Source organism: Giraffa tippelskirchi, chromosome 11, assembly GCF_054371585.1.
Source record: "Giraffa tippelskirchi isolate mGirTip1 chromosome 11, T2T-mGirTip1v1.2.pri, whole genome shotgun sequence".
NCBI lineage: Eukaryota > Metazoa > Chordata > Mammalia > Artiodactyla > Giraffidae > Giraffa > Giraffa tippelskirchi.
This window is the reverse complement of record NC_137285.1, coordinates 29108848-29128481: the sequence shown is the minus strand read 5'-3', so window position 1 is coordinate 29128481 and position 19634 is coordinate 29108848. Positions and strand designations below refer to the sequence as shown.

The 19634-nt window shown below is 37.6% G+C and overlaps 1 protein-coding gene across 3 annotated transcripts in view; it reads left to right on the top strand.

Annotated features, from left to right (window-relative positions):
• The window catches only part of PDGFC (platelet derived growth factor C), a 244814-nt gene that overhangs the window by 135100 nt on the left and 90080 nt on the right, over positions 1-19634 (top strand). For all 3 annotated transcript variants that reach the window (XM_081538001.1, XM_081538002.1, XM_081538000.1), the window contains one exon: positions 3322-3517. In XM_081538001.1, the coding sequence (XP_081394127.1) occupies positions 3322-3517 (196 nt within the window). The remainder of the gene's footprint in view (positions 1-3321; positions 3518-19634) is intronic.

Genomic DNA, 19634 nt, shown 5'->3' with positions numbered 1-19634 from the left:
TTTAAGTATATACATTATAGCTATGGGCTTTTTTGACTGCAGATATAAAAATAGATTCAGATATTTTAGTATCCATGTAGTTTTCTAGATTGCGTATGAAAGCATAAACACAACTATATTTGTAAAGAGTGTTTTAGATGACATAAAGCACTTTTTTTGAGACAGAATGGGGCAAATAATACATTTTAATAAATCTTATTGGAAAAAAATTAATTCGTTAAAAAAATATTAGTTGCTAAAATGAGAAGGCCTCTTGATATAAACTACTCTAATCCACCTCCAAAATATGTATGTTATTGTATTAAAATTTCAAAGAGTGGGGAAATACCTCTTTTAAGAGAAATCTTTGAAAAAAAAGATGTATTAATTTAATTTTAATAGTAAATTGTCATTGATTTATTAAAATATTTGTCAGTATAGAGAATTCAGCCAACTTGGTAGATCCTTCTGTGTTCTTACAATAATTACTGGTGCTAAATTATGTGCATAGTAGAGGTATTGATTATTTCATGTATATTAATATAACCAATGGCCAATCCAAGCATTATCCCCCCAATAAGACAGAACATGTTTCTACACAAATTATAAGTGTAATTATAAGTAATAATTAAATTTTCCAATTTAAAAATTCCATGGAACTTCAAGGCATGTTTACATAATATGATCCATCACATGCTCTGTATATATTCAAAGGAAATCATATTTGTCTTTATCTTGTCTTAGACAACATAAAATCAGCTTTAGCAGAAGCTTTGTTGAAACAGCTGGGTTTAAAAGAATGAAAAAGCTGCTTTACGAACCATAACTACAACTTGTTATAATTATGTGAGGTATTTTAACAAGAAAACAGGTATTCTTTAATCCTAACCATATTCTCACTAATAAATAACCCTTAACGTTGTCTTTTGAATTCTGGAAGTTTCTTAGAGTGTATTATTTAGTTGCATTTTATCAGTTGAAATACGTATTTTGAGTTACATAGCTACGAAATGACAAGTTGCCAGAATTACTGTAATTGCCATTGAGAAACAGGGGCAAAGAGACACACTTGCAACTGAAATAGCTTTGTGCATGTAGAAGATGTGTTAGGCACCTACTGTTATATAAGAAATCCCCAGAAACCTGCAGTTTTTGCAAAACTGCCCTGGTTTGCTTTCAGGTGTGAAGCTAAGAAATTCAAGCCTGGGAGACCGGGCTTTTTCTCTGAGTTTTTACAAGACGAAAACTAAGGCATCAGACAGATCCAATTTCCTTTCTGGAGAATGGTAGAGACCCTGCCTTGCATTCATCCAGGTCTATTGAGGCTTCAGGATGGAGCCCTCTCTTATTCAGTACCCCTCAGCTGCCCACATCCTGAGCATGCAACCTCCTCCCCTTCCAAGGCTGGCAGCACAGAAATCCCCTACAGTCTCTTTCATACTTTGAATTTCTTAAGGTCAGGAAGTGCCCAGCTTCTGTTTAGGGCTTTTCCTGTTTAGGTTCAGCTCCCCCTATAATCTAATTTCTGATCCATTCAGAGTTGATTGATCTGATCATGGGAGTAATGCTCCATCCTTTTCACAGTTTCTAGTCGAAGTCAAGGCAGGGGCTCATGCACTCATGAGAGACACAGGGTGGCTGGGGGATTGCCTTAGTGTCTGCCTTCCAGAGCAAGAAGAGAGGTCATTGAGGTGAAATCATGGGCAGAGGGAATGAAGTTTAAATACTGAAGAGGCAGTTGGGCACTAGGGGTCCATTCCATTGGTTAAAAGGGAATTAAGATTAGTAGATACACAAAACTGTGTTTAAAGAGATAAACAGCAAGGACCTATGCTATAGCACAGGTATTCTATATCTGGTAATTACCCATAGTGGAAAAGAATCTGGAAAAGAATATATAACTGAATCACTTTGCTGTATACCTGAAGCTAGAAACTAATACAATACTGTAAATCAATTATATTGCAATTAAAAAGAAGAGAGAGAATTAGGTTTTGGAAGTGAAAGAATTGAAGAGGAAAAGGCAGAAAACTATAATAGAAAGAAGAGAGAAGAGAAACGTAATTTAGTATAAAATGTCATATGACCTAAAAGGCCTTAGACAAATCTGTATTGCAAAGTTTGATGAAACATATCTAAAAGGAGTCAATAAAATGAGGAATTTTTAATATTTCCACAAGGAACTATATGTATGTTGAGCCTGGAAATTGGGAGAAGGACAAATAAAGGGAAAATGGTGCTTATAAAGTAACGATATTCTTCTCTCTGTATAATACCACAAATACAAAATTCAGTCTTATGAAGCATATCTCTTAGTCATGACAGCAATTGAGGTATTGCTATAGTTTAAAATTACTGTCCTGATATTATGAGTATATCAAAGTTGAAAAAAAAGTGTCAGGTATTGTGCCATGCACATTAGTTTGTGTTCACGGTCCAGTTCAAACCTTTTAAATTGTTTTAGAAATTGAATTAAAGATTGTTTTAAAGGTTTTTGTGTTTTTTGTGATTTTTTTTGCTTTGTTTTGTTTTTACTGGGATTTAGCAGACTTAATGGATTGGATCTTCATGATCTGAAAGAGCACAAATATCTTACTTCTTAGGTTTTGTTTTGTAGATAAACAGCTGCTCATTTCCCAAATATCAGGCATGTGTTTCCCCTCAATATCAACTCTTAAATGGGTGGACATAAGAACAATTTTGTCTCTATGCACTTGCATGTAAAATAGGTAACCAACAAGGACCTATTATATAGCAGAGGTAACTGTATTCAATATTTTATAATAAAAAATAATCTGAAAATGTGTATATACATACATATATAGCAGAATCACTTTGCTATACACTTGAAACTTTGTAAATTGACTATTTCAGTTTAAAAAAAAGAACACTTTTGTCTTAACAATACTGATTTTCCTTGCTCCTCATTTCTCCCCAACAATCTAATCAGAAGTAAGAGATATTATTAACAACGTATTTTGGCATTTCACGATGTAAAATGTTGCCATGCCTAACAAACTTGGAAACTATTTTATATTGTATTCGCCTCATAGAAATTTAAAATATATGTTAGCCTTTTAAAGTCACTGAGAAGCCTTGCAACATTTCTTACAATTTCTTATCTTTGTAGACTGCTGATAATTCCCATACAAGATATTGACATGACTGCTTTGACCTCATTTCTTTTTTCAAGGTCATTTAAGGGTTGAGATCATCTAGTAATTACAGTTCATAGGAAACTTTGGACTTGTATCGGATACCTTTTTTTCTGAAGTTATTTTGAAACCCATAATTTCTGAAATCTGTTCTAAGTGTGTGTTTATGCTTCTGGTTTTACTTTAGGTGTACAAGATCCCCAGCATGAGAGAATTATTACTGTGTCTACTAATGGAAGTATTCACAGCCCAAGGTTTCCTCATACTTATCCAAGAAATATGGACTTGGTATGGAGATTAGTAGCAGTAGAGGAAAATGTGTGGATACAGCTCACATTTGATGAGAGATTTGGGCTTGAAGACCCAGAAGATGACATATGCAAGTAAGTTATCATACTTGAAATTCCAACAGAGTAACAACTGTTACAGTTTTTCAGGATGCTTCATTTTGAGGGTGTGATTTTTAAACGCCTCTTTTGTCCTCTTATATTTTTCTGATCATCCAAGAAACTTAACATCCTTGTTTAAGCAATGCTTCCATCTACTTCTGAAAATAATTTGAGGTAATGTATGGCAAAAAAATACATATAGAGTAAAGCAATTTAAAATATAAAATAGAGTAAAAAACCAAATAAAGGAATGTAAGTTGTGCCAGAGTTACCATTAGTGCCAGAATTTTTACATTTAAGCTTCCTCATAACCAAATCAATAAGATAAACAGTAAACTATTGAAAGAAAGAACAGTATCCATGGATATGTATTACCCATAGCATCCAGTATCTACAGGGACACACATAGATACACACACACACACACACACACACACACATACATAGATACACACACACACACACACACAGGACTCAGGAGTTTGAATATCATAAGAAAGAAATACAATTCTGAAAGCAGAATTAGAAATTTAGATTTGTATTATCGTTGACTAGGTAGACATTTATCATAATTCTCCTAGAAGCTTTCATGAACTAAAGTCAGCTGGAGTATTTCACCCATGCAAAAGACCACCTACCGTATGTCATACAAATATTACTCTTTAAATCCTGTGTGAATACACCTGTCAAGGTTGGGTGGTCTTATGGAAGATTTTTCACTTCATTGGCATTTGTATATCATGAAAATATTTTACTTGAGCTTCTTCGTGAGGGTCTTTATTTTCCCTTTGATATACAAGTTAAAAGAGAATTTTCGCTTTATGGTATATTACAGATAAATATTTCAATACAGATAAAATAAACTTTATACTTTACTGTCATCACAATTTGTATCTTTAACCTTTATATATGTAGTTACTTTTTTTTTCAAATTCTTCTTTCTGTGGATAGCCACATTTCAGGTTATTTTTTCGTCTTACATCTCTAAACTTAAGCCTGGAAAACAAGAAGTTATTCTAGCTATTTTTGGAGATGGTGCTATTCAACCCTTCATTTTATAGATAAGCAAATGGGCCAGAGAAATAAAATAATGACACTGGATCTCATTCATATTTTATAACTCAACACATGCTAAAATCCATTTTCCTAACAATCACAGAGGTGGTTTTTCACCATTCCCTTCTGCACCTCTTGCCTTCTTTTCATGTGAAGTATTGCATAATGTTGAAGAAACTGCAGAGTTTAAGATCTGGCCCTCTTTGTAAAGTAGCAAGTTAACCTACAGCAGTCTCATGGACTCCGACCACAGACAGCAGGCTCGAGGTTCCCAGACCAAGGGTGGGTGACAGTGGTGGCCGGAGTTCCATTCCCACAGGTCAGTGCCAGGAGGGCTATGTTATACCTGGGTGCCTGACGGAGTGTGTGACAGGAGAGGTGACGCTGTGTGTGTGTGTGTGTATGATGCATGTTAGTAGTTAGATCATAAAAATAAACTTGTCCAGAATGCCCTCACAGCCTGTGACTCACTTTCACTCAGTATGAGACTTAAGAAAAGTTACTCTTCCAATAGTTCTGAAATCCTTTCCCTTTGCACCTCTTTGATGTACCTTCTTATTATTCCTGCAAACATAAATCATTTTCCTAGTTTTTTAAACCTGGTCTCTCAATTTTCTAAATAATTTTATCATGTGTACGTATCTCCCTATATATTATCCTATAAATTTAAATTTATTTTTGTCTGTTATGAAGTATCTATCAATGTGATAATACTAGGTGTTTACTTTTATGACAATGTGCATGTGAAAACAGCAGAACTCAGCAATGTTAGGTTTTTCAAGGTCATATGGACTCAGAGAGATCAGATCATTTGCCTTCCATGATGTACAGTATCCATTATATAATTAGGCAACTTTTCTTTTCTCTTCTGCTTTGATGAACGCTTGCCTTACTTCCAGCTTATCTTGTCCAAAACTGCAAGAAATCTTTCTTGGAATCTATAGCTAACAATGGTATTACTTTCTTAAGACATTAATACTTTTAGCTTTATGAGGTAGAGTTAAATTATTCGAAAAGTTACCAGTTTACAGTTCTATCAACAATATGTGAAATTTATTTTTCTGGATTCTCTCCAACCTTTTGAATTGGTACTCATTTAATTCTGGGCAGAAGGATATGTATAAAATTGTACCTTAATGTAAAATTTTGTTTCTCCTTACTACCAATGAGTTTGAAAATGTTCGTATCGTTATTGGCTGCTCAGAAATCCTTTACTGTGAAATGACTGCTCGTGACTTTTGCCCAGATTTTACTGAACTCTTTGGGTATTTAAATTTTGGTTTTCATATTTAAGTCCTTGATCCATCTGTAATTTATTTTGTCTAGGTGAAGTTTTTCACTAGGGCATCTGATAGTGTCCTGACACTATATATTTAATAGTCACACTTTCCTCCAATGATGTGCAAAGCCAGCTAACTTGCAGGTCAGATTTTGTATCTGATGTGGTCTGTTTCTGGGTTCTTTCTTCTGTTCTTTGGCTTTATTGTGTCCATCTGTGTGCCAAATTGATGTTCCATTAATTATAGTAGCTTTATAGAAGCTGGGTGATAGGGAAGTCACTTTGTTTTCCTCCATTTGGAGCATCCTCAGTGTTTTACTTTTCACTGTATTTTTTGCAAACAAGTTCCTTGAAACCTCTGGTTGCAATTTCATTGAAATTGCGTTGGATCTATAGATCATTCTGAAAAGAATCGACGTCCTTATAGTAAAGAATCTTCCTGTCGTTGAGACCTTTATCCATCTCCAGTTATCTAGGTATTGTTTGTTGTCTGTACAATTTTAAACTATTCTTTATAGAAATGTGATGCACCATTATTTAGATTTATTTCTGTGATCTCTATGTGGTTGTTCATTTGCTAAGTCATGTCCAACTCTTTGTGACCCCATGCACTGTAGCATCCCAGCCTCCTTTGTCCTCCACTGTCTCCAGGATATTGCTCAAATTCATGTCCATTGAGTTGGTGGTGCTATCTAACCATCTGATCCTCTGCTGCCCCCTTCTTCTTTTTCCTTCAATCTTTCCCAACATCAGACACTTTTCTAATGAGTCATATCTTTGTATGAGGTAGCCAAAATATTAGAGCTTCAGCTTCAGCAGCAGTCCTTCCAAAGAATATTCAGGATTGATTTCCTTTAGGATTGACTGGTTTAATCTCCATGAAGTCCAAGGGACTCTCGAGAGTCTTCTCCAGCAACCCAATTCAGAAGCATCAATTCATTGGCACTCAACCTTCTGTACAGTCCAGCTCTCACATCTGTACATGACTACTGGAAAAGCCGTAGCTTTGACTAGATGGACCTTTGTTGGAAAAGTGATGTCTCTGATTCTTAATACTCTGTCTAGGTTTGTCAGAGCTTTCCTTCCAAAGAGCAAGCATCTTTTAATTTCATGGCTATAGTCACTGTCCCCAGTGATTTTGGAGCTGAAAAATATAAAATCTGTCACTGCTTCCACTTGTTCCCCTTCTATTTGCCATGAAGTGATGAGACAGGATGCCACAACCTTCATTTTTTGAATGTTGAGTTTTAAGCCAGATTTTTCACTCTTCTCTTCCATCCTCATCAAGAGGCTCTTTATTCCTCTTGACTTTCTACCTACCATTAGAGTGGTATCACCTGCATATCTGAAGTTGTTGATATTTCTGCCAGCAGTCTTGATTGTGGCTATGCTTCATCAAACCCAGTATTTTACAGGTTTCTCAGGAGACAGGTAAGGTGATCTGGTATTCCCATCTCATTAAAATTTCCACAGTTTGTTGTGATCCAGACAATCAAAAGCTTCAGAATAGTTAATGAAGCAGAAGTAGATGTTCTTCTGAAATTCCCTTGTTTTTTCCATCATCCAACTGAATATTGGCAATTTGATCTCTGGTTCCTCTGCCTTTTCTAAATCTAGCTTGTACATCTAGAAGTACTTGGTCCACAAACTGCTTAAGCCTAGCTTGAATGACTTTGAGGATAACTTTGCTAGCATATGAAATGAGGACGATTGTACAGTAGTTTGAACATTATTTGGCATTGCCCTTCTTTGGGATTGGAATGAAAACTGACATTTTCCAGTCCTGTGGCCACTGCTGAGTTTTCCAAACTTGCTGATATACTGAATGCAGCACTTGCACATCATCTTACAGGATTTGAAATAGCTCAGCTGGAATTTCATCACCTCCAGTAGTTCTGTTCACAGCAATGCTACCTAAGGCCCACTTGACTTTACACTCTAGGATATCTGGCTCCAGGTTTGTGACCCCACCATTGCAATTATCTGGGTCATAAAGGCATTTTTTGTATAGTTATTCTGTGTATTCATACCACCTCTTCTTAATCTCTTCTACTTCTTTTAGGTCCTTCCTGTTTCTCTCCTTTATTTTGCCGATCCTTCCATGAAATATTCCCTTGATATCACCAATTTTCTTGAAGAGATCTCCAATCTTTCCCATTGTTTTCCTCTATTTCTTTGCATTGTTTGTTGAAGAAGGCTTTCTTATCTCTCTTTGCTCTTCTCTTGAACTCTGCATTCAGTTGGGTGTATCTTAGCCTTTCTCTTTTCTTCTCTGTTATTTTTTTTTATTCTTTTTTTTTAAAATTAGTTTATTTTCTATTTTTTTTCTTTACAATATTATATTTGTTTTGCCATACATTGACATGACTCCATCATGGGTGTACATGTGTTCCCCTTCCAGAACCCCCCTTCCACCTCCCTTCCCATCCCATCCCTCCAGGTCATCCTGATGCACCAGCCCCGAGCACCCTGTATCATGCGCTGACCCTGGACTGGCGATTCGTTTCACATATGATAATTTGCATGCTTCCATGCCATTCTCCCATATCATCCCGCCCTCGCCCTCTTCCATAGAGTCCATAGTACTGTTTGCCTCCTCAGAAAACCTCTTTGCCATCTTGCATTTCTTTTTGTTTGAGATGGTTTTAATTACTGCCTGCTGTACAATGTTGTGAAACTCTGTCTGTGGTTCTTCAAACACTTTGTCTACCACGTCTAATCCCCTGAATCTATTTGTCACCTCCACTGTATAATCATATGGGATTTGATTTAGGTCATACCTGAATGGTCTAGTGGTTTTCCCTACTTTCTTCAATTTAAGTCTTAATCTTGCAATAAGAAGCTCATGATCTGAGCCACAGTCAGCTCCAGGTCTTGTTTTTGCTGACTGTATAGAGCTTCTCCATCTTTGGCTGCAAAGAACATTATAAGTCTGATTTGTATATTGACCATCTGGTGTGTACATGTGTAGAGTTGTCTCTTGAATTGTTGGAAAAGGGTGTTTGCTATTACCAGCATGTTCTCTTGACAAAACTCTGTTAGCCTTTGCCCTGCTTCATTTTGTACTTACTTCAAGGCCAAACTTGCCTGTTACTCCAAGTATCTCTTGACTTCCTTCTATGATTTAAAGGACATCCAGTCCCCTGTGATTTAAAGGATATCTTTTTTTTTGGTGTTAGTTCTAGGTGTTGTAAGTCTTTTACAATCAGTTAGCTTTAGCTTCTTCAGCATCAGTGGTTGGGGCATAGACTTGGATTACTGTGATGTTGAATGATTTGCTTTGGAAACAAAATAAGATTATTCTGTCATTTTTGAAATCACTCCCAAGTGCTGTGTTTTGAACTCTTCTGTTGACTGTGAGGGCTACTCCATTTCTTCTAAGGGATTCTTTCCCACAGTAGTAGATATAATGGTCATCTGAATTAAATTTATCCATTCCTGTCCATCTTAGTTCACTGATTCCTAAGATTTCGATGTTCAATCTTGCTATCTCCTGCTTGACCACATTCAGTTCTCTTGTGGCTCAGCTGGTAAAGAATCTGCAATGTAGGAGACCTGGGTTCGATCCCTGGGTTGGGAAGATCCCCTGGAGAAGGGAAAGGCTACCCACTCCAATATTCTGGCCTAGAGAATTCCATAGACTGTATAGTCCATGGCGTCACAAAGAGCTGGAAACGACTGAGCGACTTTCACTTCACTGGACCTAATATTCCAGGTTTCTATGCAATATTGTTCTTATGGTCTTTATAGGTGGCTGCTAAAATCCCTTTTTAAAAATTACATTTCTAATTGTGTATTGCTGGTATAAAGAAATACAATCCATTTTTTAGTATTGATCTTGCATCTTGCAAACTTCCTGAGATCTTTGTTTAATAATTATTCTGGAAACTAATTTAGATGTATCCAAAAAATGATATGGTTTTTGAAAAGGATTTCTTTCTTCCATTCAGTTCTTTCACACTCTCTTTTCTATTTCTTATTATGTTATTGAACGCACAAGGAGATATCTCTGACTTCTTGAATTTATTTAAGATTTATTTATTTATTTTTATATTTCTTTATTTTTCACCGTGCTGGTTCTTCATTGCTGTGTGTGGGCTTCCTCCAGTTGTGGTGCACGGGCCTCCCATTGCAGTGGCTTCTCTTGTTTTGAAGCCTAGGCTCTATGGCACATGGGCTTCAGCAGTTTCAGAGCACAGGCTTAGTTGCTCTGTGGCAGTGAGATCTCCCAGACCAGGGAATCGAACCTGTGTCCCTTGCTGTGGCAGATGGACTCCTTAACCACTGTACCACAAGAGAAGCCCTGGATTCTTGATTTTATAGTTTGCTTCTCTAAAAATAAAATTTAAAATTGGGAGTAACTTTAGAATAAAAAATTCTACAAAGATGATACAGAGAGTTTCCATATCCCCAGGTTTCCTCTCAGTTACATCTTATGTCATCACAGCATATTTACCTACCTAAGAAGCCAACATTGGTACAATACCATTAACTGAACTTCACACTTACGCAGATGGCAGCAGGTTTTTTTCACTCTGGGACCTTTTTCTGGTTCAGGATCCTTTCCAGGATGATCATTGCATTCATTCCTCAGACCTTACTTAGTCTCCTCCAATCTGTGAGATTTTCTTTTTTTGTCTTTCATGACCTTGACAGTTTTGAAGAGTAGTGGTCAGGTATGTTATAAAACAGTCCTCGATTTAGGCTCTCCAGATGTTTCCTCATGAATATGCTGAGGTTATGGGTTTGGAGGGAAGGTTCCAAGTGTGGTGCTCTTCTCCTGTTGTAGCAGCAGGTGCAGCCTACCAACGTCACTCATCACTGACGGTGTTAGTTGTGATCACTTAGGTCGGGCGGGCTTCTCCCCTGGTGAGAAAATACATTTCCCTTTTATATGCTAGTATTTGTTGGTATGTGACTAAGACCAGCCCGTGTTCCAGGAGACAGTGATTGTTACACATCCTGGAGAGGGAAATATATACATACATTGTTCAGAATTCTTCAGTAAAGGAAAATTGTGCCTTTTCCTTCCCTTCCTTCTTTCCTTTCTTTTTCTCTTTTATTTCTTCAATCATTTGTATCAGTACAGACTCACAGAGATTTATTTTATGCCATGTTATAATCCAGTGCTATTTTTATTTACTTTACTGTTGAAATTGTTTCATCTTTGGACCCTGAAAGTAGAACTTTTGTTGTTACACATCAAAACTGAGTATCATATTGATGAAATTTTCTTATATTATTTGAAGTATTTTGTTGTTGTTGTTTCTTACTTTTCTAAGAGGCATTTCCACCTTGAGAAACATTTTTTGTTCTTTTAATTCAACTTTCAAAAATAAGTTCCAGACATAATGACATTTTATACTTCACCATGTATCACCTAAAAACTAGGGCATTTCCTGTGTGTTTTCAAAACCAGTGTCACATGCAAAAAATGTAGCATTAATATAAAACTATTACCCAATACATAGTTGATTTTCCATTGTTTCCTATGATCCCAAAATGTTATCACTTCTTTATATTCTTTTTCTCTTATCATGTTATGACTCAGCAGTCAATCAGTGATTCTGGTTGGTTATCAGAAATCTTTTCTTGGTTTTCATGACATGGATATTTGTGAACAATCCAGCCGATTTGTTCTGTGGAATGTCTCTCAATTTCATGTCTGTGTGTGTCTTCATAATTAAGTCCTGCTGAAAGATCCCGGCCAGAATGTTCAGTAGGCGACATTCTGTAGAGTGCTTCTGACTGTTCACACTGCTCCCTTATTGCATTTCCACAATGTGACTTTGCTTTCTCAATCCTGTGTTTCATACATCTTGCCAAATTTGATAATGTGGTATTTTTATTTTTGTCCATTTGAGGATGTTTTATAACATCCATCATTTTCTTCTTTTAAACTATAGATCATATAGAAGTATATCGTTTCTTTTTCGTGTTAAATGCATGAGGCTTTTTAAATGCTTTTTTTTTTTTTGTAGATTTCTAAATAATTGTGTTTTGGATAAAGAATATGGCCCGTTTGTCCATGATTATTTGAAATTTAAGACTTGACTTCCCTGACATGAGGTTTTTTTATGTTTCCAAATGTACTATTCTTCCATTGTGGGTACAACACTACATGTTATGTACATTACATCAATTTTGGCAGTTGTGCTGATCACAGCATCTGTATCTTTCCTAATTTGGTTTTTTTTCCCCTGGTATAACAATTCCCAAGAGATACGTGTACAATTCCCCTAATGGAGAATAAAAATATTTATCAGTTTCATCTTGTAGAACAATCCACTTTTGTTTTTATATGTTTTTAAATTGTGCCAGTTGGCACAAGCAGGCTGAGGTACCTGACCTTGTTTAATCTTTTTTAATGTTTTGTTTTGACTTCAAAGTCTATTGTGCCTAATATTGATAGAACTGTGTCAGGTAATCGTGATGGTTATTTGCATGACACTCTTTCCATCCTTCTACTTGGAATTGTCCTACGTCCTTTTGCGCGCGCGCATGTGTATGTGTGTGTCTTTTGTTTGTCTCTTGTGAGAGGAACGTAAGCAACTTTAAAAAGAAAGATTCAGTTAAAAAGCTTTATATTTGGGATTAACGTATATACACTGCTGTTGCTGCTGCTGCTAAGTCGCTTCAGTCGTGTCTGACTCTGTGCGACCCCATAGACGGCAGCCCACCAGGCTCCGCCATCCCTGGGATTCTCCAGGCAAGAATACTGGAGTGGGTTGCCATTTCCTTCTCCAGTGCTGTACAAAATAGATAACTAATGAGAACCTAATATGTAACACAGGGAACTCTACTCAGTGCTCTGTGGTGACCTAAATGGGAAAGAAACTCCAAAAAGAGGGGCTGTATATATATATATATATATATATATATATATATATATATATATATATATATATATGTGTATGTATAGCTGATTCACTTTACTATACAGCAGAAACTAAAATACAACATTGTGAAGCTACTGTACTCCAATTTTACAAAAAGAATGTTAATACAGAGTGACTTGTCTGATATGAAAATCTAATCATGAGCATATTTAAGAAAACCTTTGTATTATTATCTCTTAGGTACTTAATTTAGCACATTGGTTCTGATCATGCATGCTTTAGATTCAGTGCTGCTGTTTATTCTGTGCATTCCATTTACCCCCATGTTGCTGTTTCTCCCTTTCCTTTCTTGCATTCGTTTAGTTTGTCTTCTCATCCCATTTTTCTTTTCTACTGTCAATAATTTACACTAAAAGTGTGCACCAAGTTCCGCGTTTAAATAGCTACCTTAGAAATGCATATGGAACGCCATATGGAAGGCTAGTTCATGTTTACCTGACTTCCTCAAATAGAAAATTACCTGAGAACATTTGAACTGCCCTGGAACGCTGGCTCCCTGCTCTCGGTTCGCTGAGCTAGTAACTCAGAACTGCGCCTATTGCTCAGCATAGTGACAGGGATGATCACCTTGATAGCTCCAGCAGGTTCTGGGGAGGAAACACAAAACCAGACTTTGTTGAGGATTTGAAGTTTGGTTCAGAATGGATTTATTAAGAGTCGGGTAAGAATCAGGACATAATAGTTCAAAATTGATGGAAACAAGGCAGGGATTTTAGGCTTGAGTTCCACAGTACTAGATAGTAACTGCTGATGCTTCCAGTTGAAAGAGTTAGTGGTTCTTTGGGGGAAGTTCTTGTGATGAACAGTAAAGTTTTTTACCTTGGAAATACTGAAGACAATAAAATAGTGATGCCCTGTTACTGGAATCACTTAGCTGGGTGGTTTCATCCTTATTGTCCACTCCTGATTAGTATGTGTTTGTTCCTGAGAATATTAGTTTTGCATTTTTTAATGTCATGAGTAAAACATTTGTTATTGTTATTTTGTATAATTAATAATTCCTTAGCTATTGTATGTGCTTACATTTGGCACCAATAATTGCTTCTTGAATTTCAGAATTTTGGTGGTAGGATTATTTTACTTATTTAAGAATTGCCTTTTTAAAAGTCTCTTAAGTGAAGTTGGTAGTAAATAGTCAGGTCTTATGTGTTTGAAAATTCCTCTATTTCACCTTCATTCTTAGAAGTCGGTCAGACAGGATATAGGAATTTTGGTTGTGTGCTTATGTTTTCTCAACCATGTGAAGATGCTACCCACTGTCTATGGCTGTTGAGAAGTTATCCACCAGGTTAATTGTTGACATATAGATGTAGTCTCCCCTCAAGAGGTAGATTTTTCAGAATGACCTGTGTGAGCCTCAGGGGTGACAGGGAAGGATGGAGCAAAGGTCCAGCCCAACTTGGGTCCTGGACTACTTGTGACCCATTAACCTCCACCCCAGCCATCCATTGCCCTTGCACACAGAGACGCTCAGCAGATGCCTACAGGGCCCAGAGTGTATTCACCTCACTGACATCTTGGTGTTTTTTTTCCTTGTTTGTACTTCAGAGAATTTCATTTTATTGATTGTTCAGTACTGCATGAAAAACAATGGTTTTCTTTTAATCATTTCTTCAGCAATTTTTGTTGTAACACACCAAGAGGAGTTTCTCTGCCTGACTTTGTCCAGGATGGAGCTGGAAGTTACACTGTTTCCAGCAAAACCAAGTCCCTCCTAACAAGACATAGTATTCTCAGGTTCAAGTTCAAAGTTGAATTTTTTAAAATGGCCAGATGGACTCTTCTCCAGGACAAGACTGGAGAACTAAAATATAGATGTGTCCTGGATAAAATGCACCTCCAGAATTTAAACTGCCCCAGTGTCAATATTCAAGTCTGGATCATAGGAGAATCCAGAAAATATGATTCACTGTTTTAGTGGCATCTTTAAAACAGGGTAGTAGGATGAGGTGTGTGATTTTTACCCCCATGGCCTTTCTGGCTTCTCAGATCGTCTTTTATTTAAAAAAGAGAGAGAGAGACGGAGGGAGTTGTGTTTTTATGCTACTGAGGGTTGACATTACTACTGAGGACAAAGCAAGTCAGAGGCAAGTTAGGTTTCGTTGATTTTCTAGCTTGAGAAGATGTACAGGCAACATGGTGGAGGGTATTGGTGTGGAATGAGAGTGGAGGGATTGTATGTGTGTGTGTTCATGCACGTGTACACACTTGGTGTAAAAATTGCCAAAATATGTCTTGTCTTTCAGTATTGTCTGTGCATATGTGGCTCTTATGTGAGTGACACATGGTTTCCTCAAGAAGGAACTCTTTTAGTGGAGAAGTCTTAAAATTGTTTTTGTTTGTTAATCTGATGTAAACAATTTATACAGATTGAAAGTTGAAAGTGATGTCGCTCAGTCGTGTCCGACTCTTTGCGACCCCATGGACTGTAGCCTACCAGGCTCCTCCATCCATGGGATTTTCCAGGCAAGAGTACTGGAGTGGGTTGCCATTTCCTTCTCCAGGAGATCTTCCCGACCCAGGGATTGAAGCCGGGTCTCCCGCATTGTAGGCAGACCCTTTACCGTCTGAGCCATCAGGGAAAGATTAGTGATACATTATATTTTACAAAGAGAAAGACCATAAGGGACAGAGTTTGGAAGAGAATGGGGTGCCCAACAGTGCCTCTGTATAATTGAATCATTTTGCTGTATAGCAGAAATTGACACAACATTGTCAGTCAACTACAATTCAGCTTAAAAAATAGTGGCTCTTTTCCATCAAAACAGCTGAATTTCTTTTTGAAGAAATGCTATCATACAGTGTGGAAAAATTTGAATGATAAAAATGCTAAATCTACTAAATGAACACATTTTTAATATTTAGAATTTAAGATGATCAAAATTATTGGTTTCCTTTAAAATGAAAACAAAGTATTTTGGACATTTTCCTCACTTCCTGCTGTTCATAATAGAATTGATGTGGCATTGTGATTTGCTCATGTATTTACTGTCAAATCCAGCAGGCACTTGCTGAGCCCTGTGGAAAGTGTGTGTGGGGGGATGTGGGGCAGAGGTGAAGAGGAGGAAACTTGTGTCCTCAAGTAGCTCATAATCTGTTTAGATACAGACAAGTAAATAGACAATTAACATGAAATGCCACCACTCTCAGAAGATGGTAAATAGAGAGCATAGTTATGACTATAACTGATTTTATTTAGATTGCTTTGTTGACCATCTTCTAATTCAGACTATAGCTGTGTATTTTACAAGCCACAGTCTATAAATAATTATTATTAATTTATTATGGAGAAATTGGGTGCACAAATTAAGCCTCCCATGCAGATCTCAAAACCTCATTTTTTTCAGAACTAATTACTATGTCAGCAAATTTGGAAAACTCAGCAGTAGCCACAGGACTGTAAAGGGTCAGTTTTCATTCCAATCCCAAAGAAGGCAATGCCAAAGAATGCTCAAATTACCGCACAATTGCACTCATCTCACACGCTAGTAAAGTAATGCTCAAAATTCTCCAAGCCAGGCTTCAGCAATACGTGAACCGTGAACTTCTAGATGTTCAAGCTGCTTTTAGAAAAGACAAAGGAACAAGAGATCAAATTGCCAACATCCTCTGGATCATTGAAAAAGCAAGAGAGTAACAGAAAAACATCTATTTCTGCTTTATTGACTATGCCATAGCCTTTGACTGTGTGGATCACAATAAACTGTGGAAAAGTCTGAAGGAGATGGGAATACCAGACCACCTGACCTGCCTCTTGAGAAACGTGTATGCAGGTCAGGAAGCAATAGTTAGAACTGGACATAGAACAACAGACTGTTTCCAAATAGGAAAAGGAGTGCATTAAGGCTGTATATTGTCACCCTGCTTATTTAACTTATATGCAGATTACATCATGAGAAATGCTGGGCTGGAGGGAGCAAAGCTGGAATCAAGATTGCCGGGAGAAATATCAATAACCTCAGAATGGAGATGACACCACCCTTATGGCAAAAAGTGAAGAAGAACTAAAGAGCCTCTCTATGAAAGTGAGAGAGGAGAGTGAAAAAGTTGGCTTAAAGCTCAACATTCAGAAAACTAAGATCATAGCATCCGGTCCCATCACTTCATGGCAAATAGATGGGGAAACAGTGTCAGACTTTATTTTTGGGGGCTCCAAAATCACTGCAGATGGTGACTGCAACCATGAAATTAAAAGACACTTACTCCTTGGAAGGAAAGTTATGACCAACCTAGACAGCATATTAAAAAGCAGAGACATTTTTTTGTCAACAAAAGTCCATCTAGTCAAGGCTATGGTTTTTCCAGTGGTCATGTATGGATGTGAGAGTTGGACTATAAAGAAAGCTGAGCACTGAAGAATTGATGCTTTTGAACTGTGGTGTTGAAGAAGACTCTTGAGAGTCCCTTGGACTGCAAAGAGATCCAACCAGTCCGTCCTAAAGGAGATCAGTCCTGGGTGTTTGTTGGAAGGACTGATGTTGAAGCTGAAACTCCTTCAGAGGAGGGCATGGCAACCCACTCCAGTATTCTTGCCTGGAGAATCCCCATGGACAGAGGAGCCTGGTGGGCTACAGTCCATGGGGTTGCAAAGAGTCAGACATGGCTAAAGCAACTTAGCACGTAGCACACACATAGGTGATGGTATGGGGAGTACCTACCTCAACCACTGGCAAGGGGTAAGGGACACAGGTTTGCTTGGAGCATTAATTATCTGTCCCCAAGACTTTCCTGAAGGTCTATCTGTGCCAGTCATGTGTAGCCTGGTTGCCTACACTGGTCACTGCTGTTTGGGGCAAACAGGGCAGGTTCACTGGGGAAGACCACGAGGGCAAACGTAGGGTCTCCTCCAGCACCTGTCATGACTAGAAAGTGATAAGTTACCATCTAGAAGGATTTGAATACAGCATGTGTCCAGCCTAAAGAATAGCTAAAACATCACTAGCTGACCAGAACTTAGTGGGTACTCAGTAAGAGCTGGTTAAAATTAGAAGAATTTTAAAGAGGAATGAGTCCTCCAGACAGATTTAGACTGGTAAAAGTGAGGAATAGTCTGCCCATGATGAGTTGGCCTGGAGCATGGGATACCCTGGAGATGAGGCAGGGATGTGACTGTCCTGGTGGCAGGGTCCACCTGTGAACCCCTAGCCTATGGATTTGGACTCCCTTCTCTTGCTCTCAGAAGCTGAGGGTTTTGTTGCAGAACAGAGCATATACCGGTCTATAGTTAAGGAAGTGAATATGGCCAAAGCCATGCAAAATAGGTTGGAGGAGACTTTAATAAAGGCACTTAGAACAGTTGAAGAAATTGTGTTATTTTCAAACATAAAGTTCTCTTATTGAGATTTCCTCAGACCTACTCTTGGCTCATTATTTTCTGCATGGTCTTATCATAGAAAGCACATTTCTCTCTTCCCACCCCACCGTCCTTTTGAAAGCTCCATGTGAGTGGAGGGGTGGGGAGAGGGGGAGTGTGCCCACGCATGTGAGTGCAGAGAAAGACAAATATCATATGATATTGCTTATATGCAATTTTTTTTAAAAGTGCTACAAATGAACTTATTTATAAAACGGAAATGAGCCACAGATATAGAAAACAAACCTATGGTTACTAAAGGGGAAAGGGCGGGAGGGATGAACTGGGAGAGTGAGATTGACATATATATACACTACTATATATAAAATAACCAATAAGAACCTACCGTATAGCACAGGAAACTCTACTCAATACTCTATAATGACCTACATGGGAAAAGAATCAGAAAAAGAGTGGATACATGTATATGCATAATTGATTCACTTTGCTGTACACCTGAAACTAACACAACATTGTAAATCAACTACACTCCAATAAAAATTTTTTAAAAAGGAAGTCTACACTGGGATCAATGCTTCGTATTTCAAAGCTACATTCCCTTTTGCTTAGGGACACAAGTCTGGGAGGGGGAACCAAACAACCAATTTCACAATTGCTGACAATAGACAGTGAAAGTGTTAGTTGCTCAGCCGTGTCTGAATCTGTATAACCTCCTGGACTGTAGCCTGCCAGGCTCCTCTCTCCATGGATTCTCCAGGCAAGAATACTGGGGTAGGTAGCCATTCCCTTCCCCAGGGAATTTTCCTGACCCAGAGACTCAAACCCAAGTCTCCTGCATTGCAGGCAGACTCTTTACTGTCCAAGCCACCAGAGAAGCCTGACTATAAATATTATTTATATTAAAGACAACCCATGTAATCATATAGGGTGTTGAATGGCCTTTCTCTTTTAGAAAAGAGATGGACTTCCTCAGTTTTCATTGGGATAAGTCAGGTTTCCAGGGGCTCTGAGAAGAGCCAAGGATACACACCAGTGTTTCATAAAGCCTGGGAATAATACTATAATTCTGCTACAGGAGTGCCAGGACAGAATAAATTTCCCTAATAGGTAATGACATCATTTGAAAGATAGTGGGATTCATACCAAAAGAGTAACTTTTAAGATTATTTAATTTCAAGTAACCACAAATAATTAGCTGGTAACCAACTGAAAAAGAAATGTTTGGATCTGTTCTTGAATATTTCAGGGATGAGCTTCATCCAGGTTTCGAATGATGCCACCAACTCTGTCTCTTTCTCTGACTCCATGGACTTGCTTCAGTCTCAATCTGTCTTCATAAAATCTCAGAGCAAATCAGGAAAGCACCAAGATGTTAGCACTTCCAATCTTTGAATGAGACTGGAACTTTTCCTGCAAAAGTTTTCGGAATATTTTTCTTTCAATTTTATTGAAGTATAGTTGATTTACAATGTTGTGTTAATTTCTTCTGTACAGCAAAGTGATTCAGTTATATGTAGGTATACATTCTTTTTCATGTTCCTTTCTGTTAGAGTTTATCATAGG